The sequence below is a fragment of the Dreissena polymorpha genome, chromosome 16 (genome assembly GCF_020536995.1).
Source record: "Dreissena polymorpha isolate Duluth1 chromosome 16, UMN_Dpol_1.0, whole genome shotgun sequence".
NCBI classification, from domain to species: domain Eukaryota; kingdom Metazoa; phylum Mollusca; class Bivalvia; order Myida; family Dreissenidae; genus Dreissena; species Dreissena polymorpha.
The window spans coordinates 32,246,357-32,268,762 of NC_068370.1; the positions used below are offsets into that span (position 1 = coordinate 32,246,357).

At 35.2% G+C, this 22,406-nt stretch overlaps 1 protein-coding gene across 3 annotated transcripts; it reads left to right on the plus strand.

Annotated features, from left to right (window-relative positions):
- Positions 1-749: 749 nt before the first annotated feature.
- Positions 750-22,388, plus strand: LOC127862364 (sister chromatid cohesion protein DCC1-like). 3 transcript variants are annotated; one of them, XR_008040572.1, is made up of 13 exons: positions 750-809; positions 4,985-5,149; positions 7,834-7,999; positions 9,842-9,976; positions 10,667-10,757; positions 11,553-11,691; positions 12,712-12,800; positions 15,485-15,561; positions 15,816-15,893; positions 19,328-19,445; positions 20,069-20,154; positions 21,494-21,556; positions 22,196-22,281. XR_008040572.1 is itself a non-coding variant. In XM_052401451.1 (12 exons), exons 1-12 carry the CDS (start codon positions 790-792, stop codon positions 22,302-22,304), a joined length of 1,218 nt encoding a protein of 405 aa, XP_052257411.1. In that variant the 5' UTR covers positions 750-789; the 3' UTR covers positions 22,305-22,388. The 3 variants fall into 3 exon arrangements, 1 of the variants encoding a protein (XP_052257411.1); XR_008040573.1 differs by lacking the exon at positions 22,196-22,281 and having other exon boundaries at positions 19,328-19,574; XM_052401451.1 differs by lacking the exon at positions 19,328-19,445 and having other exon boundaries at positions 22,196-22,388.
- The last annotated feature ends 18 nt before the right edge of the window (positions 22,389-22,406 follow it).

Here is a 22,406-nt window from a genome sequence, read left to right on the forward strand (position 1 = left end):
AGTTCAAAGACACGACGTACAAGGCATAATTTGCCAAACATGGTCAATATAAATTGCTTAACACATTACTATTTTAGCATAATAATAAGGCAATCGTATACAGCCATCATATCCACATAAACAACATACCGGCACGTAGATATTTCTGAACTATCTACATAAATATATCAACACCGTCCTCCGTGAAGCGGCCTTTTCTGAATCAGAATTGCGCTGCCAAAATAGTGTTTTATTTATATATATTTGGTTTTAACTACTGTCAAAACGTTAGCCAATCTACCGGCACTAACAATTATATTCCCCTACATTTATCGAAAAAATGACACTCTTCCAACTTCGTCACTAATTCCAAAAATAAAATTACGATTTCATATATATCAGAGAAAATAAACAAAACGTGTGCACGTGTTCCTTTAAGGAAATATGTCAAAGATTTATATTTTAAAAAGATGACATCGTGTGAAAGTAACGTGTTTATTCCCCGTTTTTTACCGAGATTTAGGATAGTACTTGCTTTTTATTGCATGAAAAGGCTTGTGCACATGTTTCAATCCACACCATTTGTTCCTAAATAAATGGGAATAAAACTCCTCAATCATTACAATGAGAGATATTCTTGTTAACACCCATTAAGTAATGTATTTTTTAAAAAGCTAAAATATTCAAAGACATTATTATTATTTGACAGTTTGGGAGATAACCCTCAGATTCAAATTGATATAGCCGCAAATGATACTTACTGTAATCACCTTATCCGCATAATAGACCTGTTTAACAGAAGCGCGGGAAATGGAAATAGTAAACAAACGGTAACGTTTGTTAATTTATTCTGTGATATTAGGTTATTGAAAAACTATGATTTTTTACAGGAGCTTTTAGCCAGTTGTGTTATCTTGCATTTTTACTTACCACTGTCAGTTCCTTTTTCTCATGTTTAAGCATGTGATTTCGTATCAAAATCAACATCAAGCCTGACGTTAATTAAACTGTCAAAATTCATCAATGTGGTGTTATAGATTTCGTCATTATATCCAAAACGTGATTCATATGTGCTGTTGTAGAATATATATAAGCTCGTGTTTAAATAAAATGAAGCTTGTGATTCAAAGTGAATCATGTCTATTTCTTTGGAAAAGAAGTGTATATTAAATCATGTTTGGTGACTTGTTTGTGTGTTTTTGATGAATCATGGCTCCTTTTTCATTTATGGTTTTATTCCTATAAGTAGTTAATTATTGATCTTGTGAATGTGTATTTTGTTAGTTGCAATAATTCAACTCTCAGCTATTGACCCTCCGGGTTGCTGTGAGTTGCAACCGGTTACAGCATATTCCATCTCTAGTTAGTCCATATAAACGGTCTCCCAGAGCCTTTGATAATTTTTGCTATGGCGGCTCTGGCAGTCCATATGCACCCCTTCATAAACATGGGTGCAGTTCAGCGCAGCGAATCCGTGCGCTTCACTAAACAGACGTCGTTCGAGACAAATTGAGGAAAATAATGAATAAACTTCATAAACATGTTAAATTTACATGAATGGCAACCTACGGATGTCATCCTTTGCATGCACCCTATAAAAACACGACGATGTTTCAACACACTTTTCTCGCTGACATGTTTATGTTTAAATTTGAAACAGTGTATTCTGTATCCAATACCACATCGTTATCGACTTTATAGGCTGGAGCACATAACCCGACGTGCAAAATATTGGTGTACTGGGGCCTAACCAATATTGGGTAAATTTTCCAATATGGCGGATACAGCGTACAAAACAAAACTAAGTCAATAAAATCAATTATTTCTTGTCTTAATGGTACCATTTGGATGAGTTTGTGGTTCAGATAGGTAAACTTGTATAAGTTCTTGCAGTTTCAGTGTTCCTTAACCCTTGCATTGTTGATAAAATTTTGCACCCATGGCCAAGAGAGAGCGCATTGCAACTAACAGCAACCCATTGGGTTATAAATCTGATAGTTGAATTATTGCAACTAATCTCTAGTCTACTGTCCAGGATCCAGGCGGCATCTGTGTTTTGTTGTCATATTTTGTCGATCGAATGCTCGGTTCTAAAACGCCATATCATTGGCCAACACAATGAGAACAACCAACCAGATGATGCGTTATAAAATTAAAATGGTGTACATGTGTAGATGAAACACCGAGTGACATATAGCGAGAAAGTCAAATTTAATTGAATATTAAAGTTATTAGCCGAGCAGGAGATCGGTTAGTTGTGTAATCACGTTGCTTTAACTGTCTTTTAACGAATCCAGTTGCATTTTGTCAGCAACTGCATGGGAACATGTGTGTTTTCGATGAAAAAAGTCACGTCCAGTGTTCCACAATCTTTCAGCAATAGGCATATAGTGCGTTTCATACCTTGTGTATATATAATACCTATACGAGGGTTATTTTTTCAAACTATGGATTTATGTCAATATTTGTTGTTGAAAAGTCAAACCATACACAATAGGTGTACATTTAACAATCTGGAACCCCTGGGGTAAGCTCAGGGGGAGGGGGGGGTCAGCATCTGTGGTCATCAGATAATCAGATAGTGAATCGGAATCAAGTATTGTCGATCTATGCCTGAGAATGCAACCATGCAGCAGCCTCATTTTACCATGAACAATGACATTGCAAAACTGTGTGACAAATACTCTGATTGTGATTCTGATGATGGTCTTGCAGGGCTAAACATTAACGGTTGTTACTTTAAAATCTAGTTGTCCGCCCAGGCAAGTGCAAAAAAGAACAAAGCATTTAATTTAGACTTTAATTATACTTTAATTGCTGTAATCATTATGTTAAATGTGCAAAAATAAAAACAGGTTTTGTGGGTATCATTTTGATTTTTATTAAAAAATATGAGTTAAACTTCACTTAATTCTTCAGTTATAAACTCGCGTTGTTCAGTCAGCCGAATTTTTGTCCGGACAGGCTATCTTTTCCATCAGCCTGTCGGGTTGACAGGCACTTTTGGGGAATTTTAAGGAAGCCTACTGATTAGCGAGTATTTGTCGATCAGCAGTTTTTACTGGACGTTATAATTATTTCGTGTATTGAAACGTTACACACAATTTTCTTTGTCACATACTTACAAACGCTTGTTTTCGTGAAGTTGATGGCATCAATTTGTTCAAAGGCAAGTATTATAGTATTTAATGGGATTGTTTACAAATTTGTCACAATGAAATGTGACATCCGTGCGAGGGATGTTAATAGCATGTTCATGTGCAAAAGATATCTCCTAAAAAAAACAACCTGTGTGCTTGCAATTTTTCTTTGTCTACTACAATAGAGCAGTTCTCAATTATTTTACTGACAACCTTTTACTTAACCAGACACTGATGTGATCACCACTCATACATTATTTAAATTATTGCTTTTGTATGTTTAAATTGACACTTTTTGTTGTAAACCGTTATCTGAATTGCTTGCAAAATGTACCTCGTAAACATTTCAAAGAAAAAGGAACAAATCTCATTTCATATTATAAATTCAATCATACAATGTTTCGATTTTCTCCTTTGATAATATTGTTTGATCAAAGATCTATAAATAAACATGTTTATTTATTGTCCGTTGTTTGCACTGATATCAGAAAACAAATTATAACTCTCAGTCTTTCAGAAAAACTGTCGGTCCTCGGATTTTTCCGATAATAGTTTGGTCCGGAAATGATTCTTTTATAACACTACAGGACCTTGTTTCTGGTAATAAAATTATCATGGAATTCCATAATGAAAAGCTATTTAAACAAAAGTTTCAAGGCTTAAAGTAGACTTTGTACTGAATTATTTATGAATACTCCAATAATGTAAAATGCTTTTTTATTGGTTGCATTTTTTTATTTTGAAAGTATCCGAAGATTTTTGCAGCGTTGTCAAAGCGAAATGTCATCACTATATGAGTACATTCCGCAAAGGGAAGGACTGAACTCTAATTACACTCGCAGAAGACAACATATTGCACCATCATATTAATTAGTGTATATACTTTATTTAAATGTTAATGTTTAGAAAAGTTTCATTGTAACTTGAGTTTGTTTCCAATTACTCAACTTACATAAATGTCCTGTCAATACGTCAGTTCAGTGGAAAATTACCTTCCTTTAATGACCTCAAATACGGCCGTAGAACATACGCATGCGCACATCACAAAATGTTTTGTTTGCATTCGCTTGTAAATGATGAACCCAGGATGTATCAGTACATTTTTCATTAAGATATCGTATTATTAAGAAAGTTATTAAACAAACCCTATATTTTATCCGACAAATACTTGCTGACCAGTCTTTCACTGCACAAATCAAAACATCTTACATGATGTGGTGTGCTCGCATAATAATGATATTAATCCAAAGTTTCAAACACTTCAATGGTTCATAAAAAATGTGAAGTTTTTGTAATGGAAAAAGCAGATTATTCCAAATTTAAAAAATACTCTATAGATTATGATCTTCAGACTCCCTCCCCCCCCCCCCCCCCCCCAAGATAGATCTTGTGTCTAGTAAAAAAATTGTAATACACCGACTTTCTTCCGAACCTCCATAAGATAGATTGAATCATCAATTCAAAACTTCAGCTTTCGCTTTGATAACGTTTATTTTATCAATATTTGAACAAAAAAGGCTGTTATTTTCAATCTTCAAATCAAAATCTGGCTTTGAAATATTGGATGTGTATTTCTTTCCGATACGTTCTCGAGAAACCACTCTTGGAAATTTATAGCAAAAAAATCACTGAGTGTATAAACTAATTATATGTAAGTCTCTTGTCATGGCCATTGATCAACTTGTTCCTGAGGTTAGTGCCTTTAAACTTAGCAATTACTGTATTATTGCAGTATCAAAGTTTGTAACAATTGTGAATCCAATTATTTCATATTAGCATGGTGGCCATGTCTGTTACCAAGTTGTGCATGAACATTTGACTATCAGTTTGTTACCAAGTTTTAGATATTCTTTGCAAAATTTCAGGACTCTCGACGAGATCGACTCTGTGTTAGAGTTTGCGAAGCTTGGTCGTGATGAGATTAAGTCAGTCACCCAGAGTATCTACTTCTCTGAGCAGCTTGATAGCGAGGGAATCAAGCTTCTTGAACTGGATACTGCGGTCCTTACTGCCCTGGAAAATGGAGAGAGGTAACCATGACTAGAATGTCACTTGAAGTTGTACATTTGGTGCTTTTTTATTTGGCAGATAATATTGCCTTTATTGGCTAATATTTTCATAAAGCAAAAAGTACTTTTTTCGCAATGCCATTGAATCCAGTTTCTTTATTGATGGTTTGACCACAGTAATTTTTTTCCTTCGTTATAAAGTACCCGTAGAAGGTTATTTCTATAAAGAAGAGGGAAGTAATAGAGGGAACATTTTAAAATTCCCCTTTGCTGTTAGGCAATTAATACCAAGCAATTCAAAATACCCATAATTCCCAATATGAAGATAATCCACAGCGCAAACTTTCCCAATTTCAGGGTTTTTTGCCCTAATTTTTCCCAATTGGTTCTTTTCCAAATGTTGCAAAAAATCACTGGACTATCAATGTCTGACAACTTAGATGGAAAGGTAGAACTTAAGACTTGCAATATTGATTTTGCAGAATGCAACAATTTTCAGGTCAAAATGGGAACATTGTAAAAAATGTTAAAATGGTTACATTTTACCTTGGGACCTCTAAAACAATATTTTATCACATTTTAGCCAGGGGTGTGATTTTTCCGCGGATTTCCGCGGATCGGGTTGTCCCGGAGGTCACTTCTGAGATTCGCGTAAATTCGTTTTAAAAATTGTGGGGGAGAGGGGCTACCACCGATTCCGCTGACGTATTTCATAAGCGGCCCGAAATATCCGCGGCCTGCGAAATCTCTCCGCATTTTACGCTGTTAGATTCTGCCTAAGCATTTTTAAAACGAGCGATATAATTGGCTGTCGTTTCCCAATCTTCCAATTAAAATCGTTTTCTTAAAATGCGCTCAGCTTATTTGTTTGCAAATGGCGCCGTTGTGAAGAGAACATTAAGATTATTGAAATGACAAATAGCAATCGAATAAACGACTGACATCACCTAGTCTGATAGGAATAATGAAATGTGTTTGTAAAATAAGAGATTACGTTTTAGATACAAGCAACACATATTTTGTTAAGGAATGTGCCAACTGAATTTGTGTCACGGAAACCAGTGTTTGCAAATTGGAGTTTTCTCTACTCGCGAAGTAAAACAATTTAGAAGAGTATCGTTCGAACATGGAAATAGACAAACATGATTTGATTTCTATGTCTGTGGGTCTGTGTATAATCAGATTCATATGCATATTCTGATTTATTATGTTTGTCACGCTGTTCAGTTAACTGAAATAGCGTTGAACTGAGTGAAGATGTGAAATGCAAGATATTGAAAGGTAAACAAATTAAATATATTAATTTAACTCAGTTAACACATCATTTACACAAGAAGAACACTCAAGTGTGTTTGTTTATATTTAGTCCATTAAATGTCATTCAATACATTGAAAACTGCTGCTATTGTTCACAATAAATACTTAACTGTTTACTTTGCATCCTCAGTATATTAAATGTGAAGTTTAACAGGTTTTTATAAAGAAATATTGTTATGAAGTTAAGAAGTTATTTATTTTAATGTCTGTTTTCAAGTTTGTCATTGTGTTATGCGCGCCATTCGCGTAGTCAAAATCAGTCGACAGAATTTTCCTCCCCTCTGACTTTGCCTCAATCACACCCCTGTTAGCACTGTATTATAAGAAACTTACATTTTTAAAAGCAATTCTGGTCATTGTACAATTAATATGTTTAATAATTGCATATCAGCAAACGCGTTCTTTTTTTCTGAAGCATGTAAAGATTTGATGAAATTGTTGTCAAATTTTTTATAGGGGCATTCCAATTGAATGTGCATTAATCCTCAAAAGCGATGGGCGTGCATGAGTCTGCGACACTGTGTTTTTGGTTTTTAAGAACAATCAACAAGTGAATGTGAATTTAGATTGAATGCAGTATCTTCTATTTTATGAAGTGGAAGTGTAATTAATTCTCTTCAAATAACAAAATCAGGAATTTTGTCTACTTTTAACCCTGAAATCTGCATTTGAAATTTTGTCTGTATGTAACAAGTTGGATTATGTGTACAAATGTTTTGCCAGATAGCATTTGCAATTGTAACCTAGGGATGTAAAATACACTTTGTGTTTATACTTCTCGACTTGACTGTGTCACTGGAAAGTAGCCACAGTGGTCATACAAAAAAGAGTGCCAAAATCAATAAACCTCTTTAAATATTATATGTCAAGTACTGCCAGAAATTGTTATCATTAGCGGGTGATTGCAGCATTGTTTGTAAATTTAAAGAACTGGCATCAAAATGCTCCGGGTGATGTATTGTGATCTCCCTTTGTCTTGTATTCATCTTCTTGGGGTGTCTTGTGTGTGTCATCAACTTTTAGCGTGTTACCACTGTAGTGGACTCATCTCTCTACAATTTAGCCAATTTATGGGACGAGTTTCAATCCGAGCCATGTGTGACCAAATACTAGGTCGTCAAGTCAAACCTTTTGCCATTTTAATGCTACATTTATGACTTAATATTGATAAAACTTAATCATTATCAGAATGTTTATCATGACAATACCTAGAATTATTTTTAATCTATAATTTGTTATATGAATGATGCTGGTTTAGAGCTTATTTAGCAAATTTCAACAATTAGATTTCAGAGAACAATAAGTGTAACATTTTTTATTTTTTTTAAGCTTTATATCATTGATTTCCTCTACTTGATTCATCAATGTTATTAATCCATATCCTACAGAGTCATTATCAGAGGAGACAAAGAAGACAGTGCGGTTCTGTGTACAGAGAGTGAAACCTTCGAAGTAAAGCTAGGAGAGGTGTCCAACGCATTGCTGATAGTGCCTGATATGACCCTGGGCAGTGAGCTGACAGATACATTACTCCCCTCAATACAGTACCAGCAGGTTAGTAATTGGGTTTATTTAATAAACATTGGTTGGTCATTTCTCAGTGTTTTGTAATTTGAATATAAATGAACTACTCCTTAGGCCACCTGAAGCTTTTACTCCTTATAACTTTAGTTTGTTTTGGATTTTTTTTCCATATTCAACAATATTTTAATCATAAACTATATAGGCAATCAGGTAACTTACTTGCACTTTTTGTTAGTAAGCTGTTCTACCAAAACTTAGAACACGTGTCAGATAGCAACATCCTTTCTTTAATTAGAGTTGGAGGGGGGGGGGGGGGGTAGTCGTAGCAATAATTATATGACCAGTAGAAATAATTATACCACCACGCCACACACATCTTATTTTGCTGTGTTGGGCATTGAACCCATGATCTGGATATGTAGTAAAATCCTATACCTATTTTGAAAGCTGGTCCAGCCCTATTTCTTTTGGAATAACAGTCTTTTAAAAAGTCGTTGAAATAAAGCAATACACTAGCCCTAAATCATGTTGCAATCACAGTCAACAAGTTCATCACTAATCTGACTGTGTACATTCTTCATTAGTGCTGCAACAATATACCGGTATATCGGTATATATCGCAATACGCATATTGTATTGCGATACGATTTTCGTCATACCGGTACGAAAATTTTACAAACATGCATGTACATTTCGTTCAGAAAAGCCATCCAAAATAATGATATCCAGGTAAACAAAACAAAGCGGTATTTTGTAAAAATAAATTGTTACGTAAAAATGGCATTCTAAAAAGTCTATTATACAGAGTAGCGTTGTTATTCTATTTATTCTATGCTTTAAAAGGAATTATTGTTGAATTAATTACGCACAACTAAATGTCTCGTTCGATTCTGAAATGAGCATTATAAAATTTGTAATCCGAATTCCAGAAACACTCTTCCGAAATATAATGCTAAAGCAACAATAAAAAAAGTGCTTTATTCTTTTTCTCAATAAAAAGCGCACGAAAATTATACAGACATGTAGAACGTCGCGTGGAAAGTGTGGGTGTATTTGTGTTGTATAAAACGGGAACATCATGTCAGGCGATTTACGCGTGTTCAGTGGGAAAATAAACGCCCGATTGGAAGTTATTTCATCACATCTTTAAATAGTAACAAATGCCAAAATGTATTTGGTATTTAAGAAAATTGGCGAATGTTAGTGTTCTTGAGCATTTTTATAGTAAACATTTACCAGAATTTGCTTTAAAACTGGAATATACGGGATTATCGGGTAATTGGCGAGTTATAATTCTGGTACAAGTAAGCAATATATTGCAATACGTGTTTTTGAACTGACAATATATCGCAATACGCTTTTTGGCGTATTGTTGCAGCACTATTCTTCATTGTCTTTCATTCCAAATAATATTTCACAAATACCTGACTTTTACTCACAGATGTTGGGCGCGTGGTCAATTCACTGAATCACTATCAATATGTCATAAAACAACATTTTTCATCACTTTGACAAAAAAATAATTCTATATTATATCAGAATTTGTTTATCAAAGTGATGAAAAATGTTGTTTTATAACATATTGATAGTGTTTCAGTGAATTGGCCACGCGCCAACACTTGTACTTTTACTCTGGTGTTTTACAAAGGGAATAAGGGTGTATGTGAAAATAAAATGGACAAAAGCCGAGCGTGGGGGTGTTTTTTTTTTTAAAGCATGGAAAGCCTACCCACAAATTTGCATGAAGTTCAGTGAAATGATGCTGATTAAGAAAATAATTAATTAGATTATATTTGGATATGTGCCCATTAGGGGTGCGCTACCTTAAGTGAGGTTTTGCAAATAGGTCATTCGCATATTCTTTCAAAATAGGTCAACTCAGTAATGCACACATTTTATGAACTGCGGAAGATGAAGCCACGCCTTCAGAAGTTAAGATCTCTGCTTGAAGAAAATCCGTATGCTGGCCAGGCGGCTGAGGGCGATGTAGACCATCAGGGAACAAAGGTGTGCTATGATTGGTTATTTTGTTAGGTTAAATGACCTTATTTATAAATATTCGCTTAATTTAACTTTTAGAATTTTTTAATCATGGTTATTTATGTAATTGGTCATAATTTATCGTATATTAAGTTAGATTATTAAACTATTCCGAGAGTAATATGTAAAATTGTGATCATTAATTTTTTTTAGTGAAAATATGTGATTATTTGGGTAAATGATATTGGTTTTGCTTGCATCTTTTTATAATAAGTTCTATAATAATTTATTAAATTGTGTTTTAATTACAAATAAAGAATTCCATGCAATATTTGAGAAATGTACGTTAAACCACAACAATGTTAGACAAGTGATGGTGTTGAATTCACTCGTTTTCTGTCTGTCAGTGTGTCTGCATAAACAGTTTGTCGAGCAAAGTTCTTCACCATTTGAATTGTAACTTGTATCATAAACATAAAATATAGATAAGCAAGACACAATTCACATATGCAGTGATCCACTTTGAAGTGAATTATGTGCCCTTGAACTAAGCATAAGGTACTATGCCTATGACAGCGTAGAGGAGAAAAATTAATCATGTTTGTGACAAAGCGTTGGTTTGCCAAGACTATCTTTTTGATCATGTAACATAGTTCAGTTGTTTAGCATATTCCTGTTTTACATAACCCTCGCAATTGCTGTGTTTGTGTGTTACAGTACACATTCAATGAGCTATTAAATCTTGTACAAGGAAGTGAAAGAGAAATAAAGATAGCATTGGAGAAGATGCAAGCCATTGTAATTGATGGTAAGTCTAGTCAATTATGTCTGAATAAATATTGTTGTTTTTCTGCTAAAAAATAAAAGTTTATCATTTCAAAAATGGGAAGAACACTTGATTGGAAATAATTCTTAGATTGCATGCTTAGTGTGGTAGAATGTTTAACTTTAAAGGTTTATTGATGTCTTTCAAAATGTATTTTACAGTTATTTTATTGCAAGCTATTTATAAAATTATGAATTATTTTGAATAAAACACAATCAATTGGGAAAGTCAAAATGTTGCTTTGTTCTTGAACTGCTCCAATATATATTTTTAGGTGTCACATTGGTTTGTAGAATCCGATTGCAACATGGTCAATTTAACTGTCACTATGGCCAAGTGTATTTATTTTATTTGTGTGCTTCATGGGAATTTGTCGGAGCTTCTTTTGAAGTTAACCATCATTTGTAGGGAAATTTCAAAATAGCTGGAATCACCCTCTTATAAACTGTAAACAGCTGAAATGTGAAGATCACACTTGAGGTCAAAGGTAAAAAATGAGCATAATACAGCTTGTCCAGACTGCAAGTTATCATATTGCAGTCAATGCTATAGCAGCTTGCCAACACTTATCAGTAGGTGAAGGCAATACAATCTAAGTTGCTTTGAAGAAAGTTCAGGGCTCGGTAAAATAAGCCTATAATATATAGCAGAAACATATAGCATCAATTGCTTTCCAAAAAATCATACTTTTTTGCTAATTTACAGATTGGCTCTTATGCTGTCACCATACATGTCCTTTGTTTGATTAGTGTACAAAAAGTACCATTTCTTGTGCAGGTTACTGGCGTGTGCTTGATTTTGACTTCCTGGTGCAAGTGATGAGCCACCTTCTACAGCTCTGTGATGAAAACAGTTGGCTAGACCAGGGCATACCCATCCAGGAATGCCTCTCGGTGCTACAGGACATCTTTCCAAGGTTATGGAGAAAGGGGGCTTATACACTTTCCGCTTTCCTGATATTTTTATGCCCCCAATTCAAATGATTGGGGGTATATTGTTTTTGGCCTGTCTGTCATTGTATGTGTGTGTGTCCCAAAACTTTAAGGTTGGTCATAACTTTTGCAATATTGAAGATAGCAACTTGATATTTGACATCCATGTGTATCTCATTGAGCTGCACATTTTGAGTGGTGAAAGATCAAGGTCATCCTTAAAGATCAAAGGTCTTTTCTTTCTAAAATAGCTGCTGTGTAGCTTCAATGCGCAGTTGGGAGCATTATGTTTCACAAACACAGCTCTTGTTGATTAAATAAAGTCTCTTATTAGCAAAAATTTAGTTAAGGCGGAAAGTGTCGTTCCTGATTAAGTCTGTGCAGACTTGACTGCACATGCTTATCTAGGACAATACATTATACATACATGTTGAGCCCCATGTTCACAGAATGCTGCTCATTTGTTATGGAAAAACTCCTTTTGTACAGCACAGTAGAACTATAACTCTTTGCATGCTGGGAAATTTGTCGTCTGCTAAAATGTCGTCTGCTGAATTTCTAAAATTAGCATTTTCTTCGATTTTTTTCAAAGAATACTATCAGATTAGCAAACAGTTTGGATCCAGATGAGACGCCACGTTCTGTGGCGTCTCATCTGGATCCAAACTGTTTGCAAAGGCCTTCTAAATTCGGTTCCAGCACTGAAAGAGATAAAGGATTCATGGGTGCTGGAGCCTGGGTCTTACTCTGTACATTTTAGGGCTTGACCATGGAAATGTTGTATCTCAAAGTCTAACAAACAATTGTCTCATAGATACAACAGTTTGAATTAATTTCTTTATCTGTCAATCTTTTGTTTCTGCTCAAAAATACATGTATGTATTCTCAAATATTGTTTTTCTGTAAAATAAATACTGCAACTTTTAAAAGCCGAAATAAAGAATTGAAGTACACTCATCACAACAACGCAATGACATGAAATTGTTTTCTTTTTTTCTGAACAGAACTGTGATAGAACATGTATTGAAGAACTTTGCAGACAAAATAACACCAGCAACAGGCAAAGACGATGATGAAAAACATATGCAAATAGGTGACATTGGTTCATTTTCTTTTATAAAACTCTGTTTCGTGACTGTGTATCATGCTAGGTTAAAAACAAGCATGATCCCAAAACCTGCTGGCTTCTAAAATGTGTGTTGGGTTCCTATCTTTATTGATAAACGTCTATATACTAAATGTAGATCATAGTATTAAGGTGGACAACTTAAGTAAAATATTAGTTTCTGAGATGATTCGAAGAGGGCATAGTTCAGCCATGCTGGTTTAATGTCAAGGTCGTACTGTAAAGTAAAAGGTTTGATCCTCCGAGTCCATATATGTGTCTGCTCCTATACAATTTGAAGGATCAGGGGTTTTCCTCGCTTCATTGGGAAGAGGCCCTAGCCTATGGATTTTGGGAAGAAATTGCTCATTTTAGGAAGAATTCTCGCTAAAATTACTGCTTTGGGAAATGAAAAAGCTGGTGTTACTTAGGATTATTGGGAAAACTTCATGATTTTAAAGAAATTTTCAATTGGGAAGGGGCTTTTAATAGGCACCTGGTATATAAGGCTGAAAACGCCTGAGGATTTCCATGAATATCTGCTAAATTGTAAAAGTCAATGACAATTAGCAGAAGTCACAAGTCAATCATCATTTTCATGCCAGCCTAAGTTACAGATCATACTTGTAGGTCAAGGTTCTTAGCATCTATTTTGGAGTCAGCTCAATATTTCCCATCCAATTTGAAGAATTTTCCTGAAACTTGGCGAAAATGTGTAGAAGGCATTAGACAGTCATGCCTGATGAAGTTCAAGGGTATGCTTTAAAGTCAAAAGTTGGAGCCGCCATTTCAGGGTCCAGTTCATATCTTTTCTACTAATTGAATAGGTTTCATGAAATTTGGCTATAAATTACAACAATTTGGTCATTGAGATGATGTGCAAAAGTCAGGAGTCAGTCATGCTTTCTTATGTCGCGGAAGAGATTTGAAGGTCAAAATGTTTGAATGTTTTGGGGGTTATTTTGTGGCCCGTTCACATTTCCTTTACCCATTGAAGGATTTTCATCAGACTTGGCCACACAGTTAAGGTCATTGGGAGATGTGAAAAAGGCATGATACAGTCACCTTTGCTTAAAATCAAGGTCACTCCTCTAAGGTATATTAATATTAATGGCAGGGTTCGCACAGGGCTTGAAAAGTGCTTGAAAACGAGTCCTAGGCTTAAAAAGCCCTTGAACAAAGGTTGGCCTTGAAAAAGTGCTTGAAAAGTGCTTATTTCATGTAAAAAAAGCCTTGAAAATGTGTATTTCTGCTCAAAATTACTTTTATCATCGCTTTAATTATAAACTTAAATCGTTCTTAAAGGAAATATTACGAAAATTGATCATAAATTCCTTAGCGCAAAAAATTGAGTACGAAATAAATGTTTCGTACACTATTAAGTACGAAACGTTATGTGTATACGTCACAGATTATGTGTACTACGTCAAAGGTTCTCCACTGTGATCAATTTTCGTGAGTGAAAACGCAGCGATGGGGAAGCGTCGTTACAAACAAGGGTGGTTAACTGAATATTCCTGGGTACAGAAAACAAATGACATTCGAAAAGCACATTGTCGGGTCTGTATGAAGACCATTGATGTTGGGGGATGGGGGAAAGCTCTTTGAAAAGCGACGAGAAAGGGGAAACCCACAAAGAAAACATGAAATTGAGAAGCAAACAAGATTTCTGCAATGTGTTTTTTTTTAAACAGGAAGGGATTATTGTTTAAACTGTTAAATCTAAAACAGACATAAACAGCAACAGCCCATCTGTGTGGAACCAGGAAGGCACAGCTACAGAGAGTGTGCAGATATAAGATATTCTAATTCCAGGACCTCGCAACCATCAGCAGCAGTATCAAACTCGCAGACATCCATAGACAAATTCGTTACAAAAATGATATGTTGAAAGCGGAAGTATTGTGGGTAGTGCATACCGTTTGCACACATCAATCCTTTAATTCCAATAAATACATTACAAAGTTATTTCAGGTTATTTTCCATGACAGTACCATAGCGAAACAATTTTCTTGCGGAGACCGCAAAACAGCATATGTGGCCGTTTTTGGGCTAGCTGAACATTTCAAAACTTTCAATGGTATAACTTTAAATAATATGTAAGAGTTATTGTGGAATAAGTTTAATGTGTTTGAGCAAATAAATGATATTTACTGTGTTAACCTGGCTTTAAAATGCATTTGTTAAAGGAAACTAACATACGGTTCTCGGCCTTGAAAATGAAAATTTGGCCTTGAAAAGTCCTTAAAAAGTGCTTGAATTTAGGTTTGAGATTTCTGTTTGAACCATGAATGGGTGTTATAGCTGTCTCTTGGTCTGCCTTGTACATGTATTAACCCATTTATGCCTAGTGGGTTCTCCCATCCTTCTAAATTGGATCAATTTATTTCCAAAATTGAAGATGTCTAGTATGTTTATTTCTATATTTAGAATACTTCTTACAGAAATTCCTTTAAGCAAACAGCACAGACCCTGATGAGACGCTGCATCATGTGGCGTCTCATCTGAGTCTTCGCTGTTTGCCAGGGCCTTTTTTCTAGGCGCTAGGCATAACTGGGTTAAACTGAACTGTCTTTTTATTGAACTTGTCTGCTGAGTATGTCTGTCTAACGGTTCTAAATGTTAAATAAAACAAATATGAGAACACTAATTGTCTATTTACCTTTTTGCAGATATTGATTACTATAGGCTCAATGAAGACAAAGTTTGCAGGTTCTTTGCTGAACAGATCTTAAAACATGCTAGAAAGGTATCTATGTTCTAACTGTAACTGTTAAACTTGTGCATGATACACAATTGTAATTAAACCTTTTAAGGATTGCATGAATTATGCCATTTTATATGTACTAAATTATACTTAAATGTAGGCTTCTGTTCAAAATAAATAAAAAGATGTGGCTTCAACCTGGTTCATAATAATATATATTATATTGTTTGTGTATATTTTTAAATTCATTTTTTAAGTTTGTTTGCATGTGTTTTGTTTTCTATCCATCTATGTAGTTTAATCTGAGTCAGTTCCTCTCTACATGGGAAAAGAGTGTTCCAGATGGAATGAAAACCAGTGTATCTCAGCTTGAGGTATACTCTATGTATAGTTATACCCCCACAAACGAAGTTTAGGGGGGTATATAGAAGTGAACTTGTCTGTTGGTCCGTCGGTGTGTCTGTCGGTCCGTATTAAGTGTCCGCTCTCAAATCAAGTAGTTTTCATCCGATCTTCACCAAACTTGGTCAGAAGTTGTATCTACATGATGTCTAGGCCAAGTTCGAACATGGGTCTGCTGCCTTGCCAGGTCAAAAACTAGGTCACAGGGTCACTTAGTGCGTTTTAAACATTCAGCATGTTGTCCGCTTTCTAATTAAAGTAGTTTTCATCCCATCTTCACCAAACTTGGTCAGAAGTTGTATCTACATGATGTCTAGGCCAAGTTCGAACATGGGCCTTACCGGGTCAAAAACTAGGTCACAGGGTCATTTAGTGCATTTTAAACATTAAGCATGTTGTCCGCTTTCTAATTAAAGTAGTTTTCATCCGATCTTCACCAAACTTGGTCAGAAGTTGTATCTACATGATGTCTAGGCCAACTTTGAACATGGGCCTTGCCGGGTCAAAAACTAGGTCATGGGGTCAGTGCGTTTTAAACATTCAGCATGTTGTCCGCTCTGTAATTCAAGTAGTTTTCATCCAATCTTCACCAAACTTGGTCAGAAGTTGTATCTACGTTATGTCTAGGCCAAGTTCGAACATGGACCTTGCCGGTTCAAAAACTAGGTCACGGGGTCACTTAGTGCGTTTTAAACATTAAGCATGTTTTCCGCTCTCTAATTCAAGTAGTTTTCATCCGATCTTCACCAAACTTGGTCAGAAGTTGTATCTAGATGATCTTAAGGCCAAGTTCGAACATGGGCCTTGCCGGGTCAAAAACTAGGTCACGGGGTCACTTAGTGCGTTTTTTAACATTCAGCATGGTGTCCTCTCTCTTATTCAAGTAGTTTTCATCCGATCTTCACCAAACTTGGTCAGAAGTTTTATCTAGATAATCTGAAGGCCAAGTTCGAACATGGGCCATGCCAGATCAAAAACTAGGTCACAGGGTAACTTAGTACGTTTTACACATTGAGCATGGTGTCCGCTCTCTATTTCAAGTAGTTTAAATCGGATCTTCACCACACTTGGTCAGAAGTTGTAACTAGATGATGTGTAGGTCAAGTTCGAACATGGGCCATGCCGGGTCAAAAACTAGGTCACTGGGTCACTTAGTGTGTTTTAAACCTCACCATGTTGTCCGCTCTCTAATGCAAGTAGTTTTTATCCAATCTTCACCGAAATTGGTCAAAAGTTGTATCTTGATCATGTCTAGGGCATGTTTGAATATGGGTCATGCCAGGTCAAAAACAAGGTCACGGGGTCACAAGTTTTATCTAAATGATCTCTAGGACAAGTCTGAACATGGGCCATTCCGGGCCTAAAACTAGGTCACGGGATCACTTAGTGCGTTTTTTAACATTCAGCATGGTGTCCGCTCTCTAATTTAAGTACTGTGAAATCATTTATTTTCGCCAGCATGAAATTTCGTCTTTTTTATAAAAATGACGTTTTCGTCAGCACTTAAATTCGCCAATTCCTGACTGTAAAAAAAATGCTTCAGTCAATATACGATTTTTTTGTCCGAAATATATCGCTGTTGCAAAATATCGTAGTGGGGAAAGAGGGAGGACACTTGAGAGTCACTTGCAGGAGGTGGGGCCTGTTTGTCACATGTCAATATACTAGTCTTTTGTTATCAGGTGATCAGTAATTTGCCCCCATTAGTGTATCATTATTATGATTAGCGGATTAGTGGGACTGAAAACCGTTAACGAGTGTTTGAAACCCGGGTTTGAAACAGTGAAGCCATTTGCCAATTGTTCCTATTCATTTATTATCATGGCCAAACTATAAACAATCTTACCTTTATCGGCGCAAATTAAAGAATGTGTGAAGATTATTGGTTAAAATTAGTGTTTGGTCAGTTTTCAATTAAGTTTCAAGAGTTTTGCATCGTAAATATTTTATCACTTAAAGTACAATAATTTTCGGAAGTTTAAAATTAACAGTGCATTATGGGACAGCGGTTTCATAGCGCAAAGTTCAGATTTAATTGTAACAACCAATGGACGAGTGAGTTTAAATTAGATTGAATGCAATAGGATACAAAGCAATGTTTTATTGCGTCATACTCGAAACACGTGCATTCCAGGGATTTCCTGGAAATCGCGCAAAAATAAAAGTGAATTTTTGAAAACAATTTCCCTACGTTTGGATGGAACTAATCGTCATGATTGCTAATTTCTCTTTACCTGTTAAGTTTTCAATTGCTACAAGTAACAATTATTTGAAACATGTATCGTAAAACTTGTAAAAGATGTCAATGATTAAAAAGATCGATAGCCCATAAAACGAAACACAAGCTATTTTTACACTTGTATTGTAGTTAAACGCAAACAACCAAACACAAATCAAAATGTTCTGTATTTATTTGCAATAAATGCGGAGAATGTATGCGGTAAGTATATACATCACCATCTTTTAATTTTGTTTATTGTCTTTGATCCGGATCTAATCCGTTGCGTGGAGGCTGTATTATCTTCTGAAACAACACTGAAAAACACAATACACACAATGGGTAATAAAGTTGTTAACAATTAGCGCTTACCATTACAATTCTACCTAAACGAAGTCATCGCAGTGGATACAGCTGTACTGCTTTTGCGTTTTAGAGCAATGTCATGTGTCAGTTAAGTACACTGTAATCTACACCCTTTTGTGTCAAAACCGGATTTATCTTGATTACGTAACAGACGGAGTATGTATGTGTGGATTACATTGGATTTTAGTGCCTCATGCCTTTGGTATAATTCAGTCTTAATTTGTTCAAATATGGGACATAATTGTTCGTTAGGTTCTTGAATTCGTCAATAGGTCGACTGACGAAATATACAAAAATTAATGCCTGACAATATATAATGGTTTCACAGAAGTTTACATCCGATCTTCACAAAACTTGGTCAGAAGTTTTATGGAGATGATCTTATGGTCAAGTTAGAACATGGGCCTTTCTGGGTCAAAAACTAGGTCAAGGGTCACTTTGTGTGTTTTAAAAATTGAGCATGGTTTCTGCTATTTTTTGTGAAGACGACATGCAAAAAATTATGTGTCAATGCGGCGGTGGGGGTATTCCTCACGTCTGTGACAAAGCTCTAGTTCATTATTGGAGTAAAAAAATGGCATGTACATTAATGTTTTTGCCCATCATAGTTTTTTAATGTAAGTATTAATTGTGTTTCTTAAATAATTTTAAAAGTTTCCTTCTGTTACATGTACCTTATTTGACGTTATGTTATTTATGCCATTTTAAAATGTATTGAGATTACAATTGATTGCTTGAGATAGGATAATACAATTGAGTATCATAGGATTGTGTTTCCGTGAGGCTCATGCCCTTTTGAAATATTATATTGAAAATATTCAGGTGACAAATGATCCTAGTCCTGCAAATATGGGTCTGATGCTAAATGCGGCCAGCATAACTTTGGACCAGTCTGGAATGGCCCAGCCTGCTATGAAGTCACGCAAGGTTTCCAGATCTAGTAAGCGGACAGTCTAGCTCCTCAACCAGACTAAGGGAATGCACAGGCTAGTCTGGATCTGTGCTGGCCACATATGGGATCAGACCCATTTTCGCATGATGTGGCTGAAATAATGGTTTTATAGACGTGGTAAAAATTGTCTTCTTTTACTAAAATAAACATCATGATATGAGTTGTTCCTAAGATCTTAAAAGCATCCACATGATCTGTAATCTAAAAACCTGATATATTTTTATAAAAGAGAATTTTGCTTTATTATTTATTTTACATGTCAATTGACCTAAATACATGCAAAACCACATTGAAATTGGTAAAATGATAAACAAAACCACATTGATATTGGTAAAATGATAATAATTTGGTTATAAGTCATTGTAAAGTTTATGTGTGCTTAGAAGCTGGTCCAGTAAATCAACGTTGATGTTAAATTTCATTTGCAATGAATGAATTTTTACTTGATCTTTATTAAATGCATTTCATATGTACAAAAGAGATTTGAGTGAAACAAAATGTCTTATTCTTTCATAAGAAATGTATTCCTTTAAAAAAAAGGAGTATCTTTATTGGCTTGTTTTATACAAGTACACAATAAAATCTATCATGTTGACATGTTTTCTGTGCAGGGTATTGCCCTTATTGACCGTGATAGCAACCCTGAGGTCATCTCATATATGACTGTGGACACACTGCCGGAAGAGATCTCAGAAAGGTATTGGTGTTCCTACTTAAGTTGTTCTCAACTTGTTCACCTCACCACTGATACCGGAAAAGTACCATTTACCATTTGGGCCAATGTCTGTGATAAAGTGGTTTAATGCATGCGCGTAAAGTGTTGTCCCAGATAAGCCTGTGCAGTCCGCTCAGTCCGCACAGGCTAATCAGGAATTACACTTTCCGCTTAAACTAAATTTTTGCTAAGAAGAGACCTTCTTAATACAGAAAACATCATAAAAGCTGAAAGTGTTGTCCCTGATTAGCTTGTGTGGACTGCACAGGCTTATCTGGGATGACACTACGCACATGCATTAAACCCCTTTACACAGAGCACGGCCCATTTGTATTCAAGTTAAAATCAAATTCTTGTACATAGATTGGAAATCCCTTGTATACTGTATTCCTATTGATACATACTGGCTTCACCATAGAGGTTTTTATACCCCCACAAAACGAAGTTTAGGGGAGTATATAGGAGTGAGCGTGTCTGTCGGTCGGTCCGTTTTCAGTGTCCGCTCTCTAATTCAAGTTGTTTTCATCCGATCTTCACCAAATTTGGTCAGATTTTGTATCTAAATGATGTCAAGGTCAAGTTCGAATATGGGTCATGCCGGATCAAAAACTAGGTCACGGGGTCACTTGATGTCCGCTGTCTATTTCAAGTAGTTTTCATTCGAGCTTCATCAAACTTGGTCAGAAGTTGTAACTATGTGATGGCTAGGCCAAGTTTTAAAATGGGTCATGGCAGGTCAAAAACTAGGTCACGGGGTCACTTAGTGTGTTTTAAACATTGAGCATGGTGTCTGCTGTTTTTTGTGAAGACAACATGCAAAATATTCTGTGTCAATGCGGCGGTGGGGTATTCGTCACCTCAGTGACAAAGCTCTAGTTCTGTTTGTAGCCACAAACTAGTCAGACCATGTTCTACTTTTTTCAGCATAAACAGATATTGAAACTCTAATGCATTATTCCTTTTAAACAAATTTGTGAATTTTATTTTCTAAGCTTAAAATGTTATAGTTATGCTCTTCAAAATTCGTAACGTGTATTACAACTTATTTCATGTTATAAATGGGGCGTTGATGGGTTTATGTGACAGCTGTGATTTATCGGCATTGGAATATTGTAAAAAAAAGACCAAATGTTCCACAGGAATCTTGAAGGCACAAAGATTATGCAAACATAAATGACTATATTGCAAACTTAACTTTGATTTTTTAAATATGTATTTCATTTCATAATCTTGTTGTTAGTATGAGAAAATTAAAAGCTACCGAAATTCGCTTTGAAATTATATGTACGCACTTTAGAAGTAAGTTATTTATATTTTTCAGATTCAACCACTTATTCAGAATTCGTGAAAAATGGAGTTTGCCTGAAATTACCCCATACATTAAGTAAGTACGTGTATAAAAGGCATATTTTGGTTGCCACTATTTCTGTTAAAAGGTAATATAGTAAAAACTCGCTGCTGAGAAAGAATGCTGAGAATGAATTAATCAGTGAATTGCAGCTATTATGACAAAAATGTACTACGGAATAAACACAAATGCAAATTCATGATCTTCTGTTTTCTTAATAATTTCACAATGACGTCATGTGTGACGATATTTTAAAAACTTGTACTAATGGAAAAAAAATATAAGCGTTGAGTACAGAGTTGTAGTAGGTATGCTATCGCAACATTTCCCCTGATAAACAAAGAAAAAATATTTTGCATTAATGTATTTCAAATGCAGTGGACGACGAAAACCTAATGAAATCTTGTTACCGAATTGATTTACTAGTATGTAATTTCAGCTATTATAATGAGCGTCCAAAGGTAAAATATCTTGCAATCATGTTATATCATGAGCTTTAAACACGCTCATAGTATTCCCTATAAAATAAGTATACCAGTATCATTTAAGAGAACGTATGTGTGATCGATGTAAATAAAACACTGGTCTACCAAAGTAACCGGTATATTATTGATTTAAAATGATACTCGGTTTTAACATAGTTTTATTGACGCCTTTTTTGATTTGTCTCTTTAGGGATTTGACAACAGACAAGATGGATGTTACAGCGATGCTAACGAAGTATGCACGTGCATCAACTCTAAATGGGATAAAGGTCTACAACTCAAGAAAACCTATTAGTTGATTGTGTTCGTAGTTGTCGTTCTTGATTCTTGTCTTCGCAAAATAGCATGTGAATTTAATAGCGTAATAAAAGTATGAACAATTATGTTCTTTTGATTGAGAG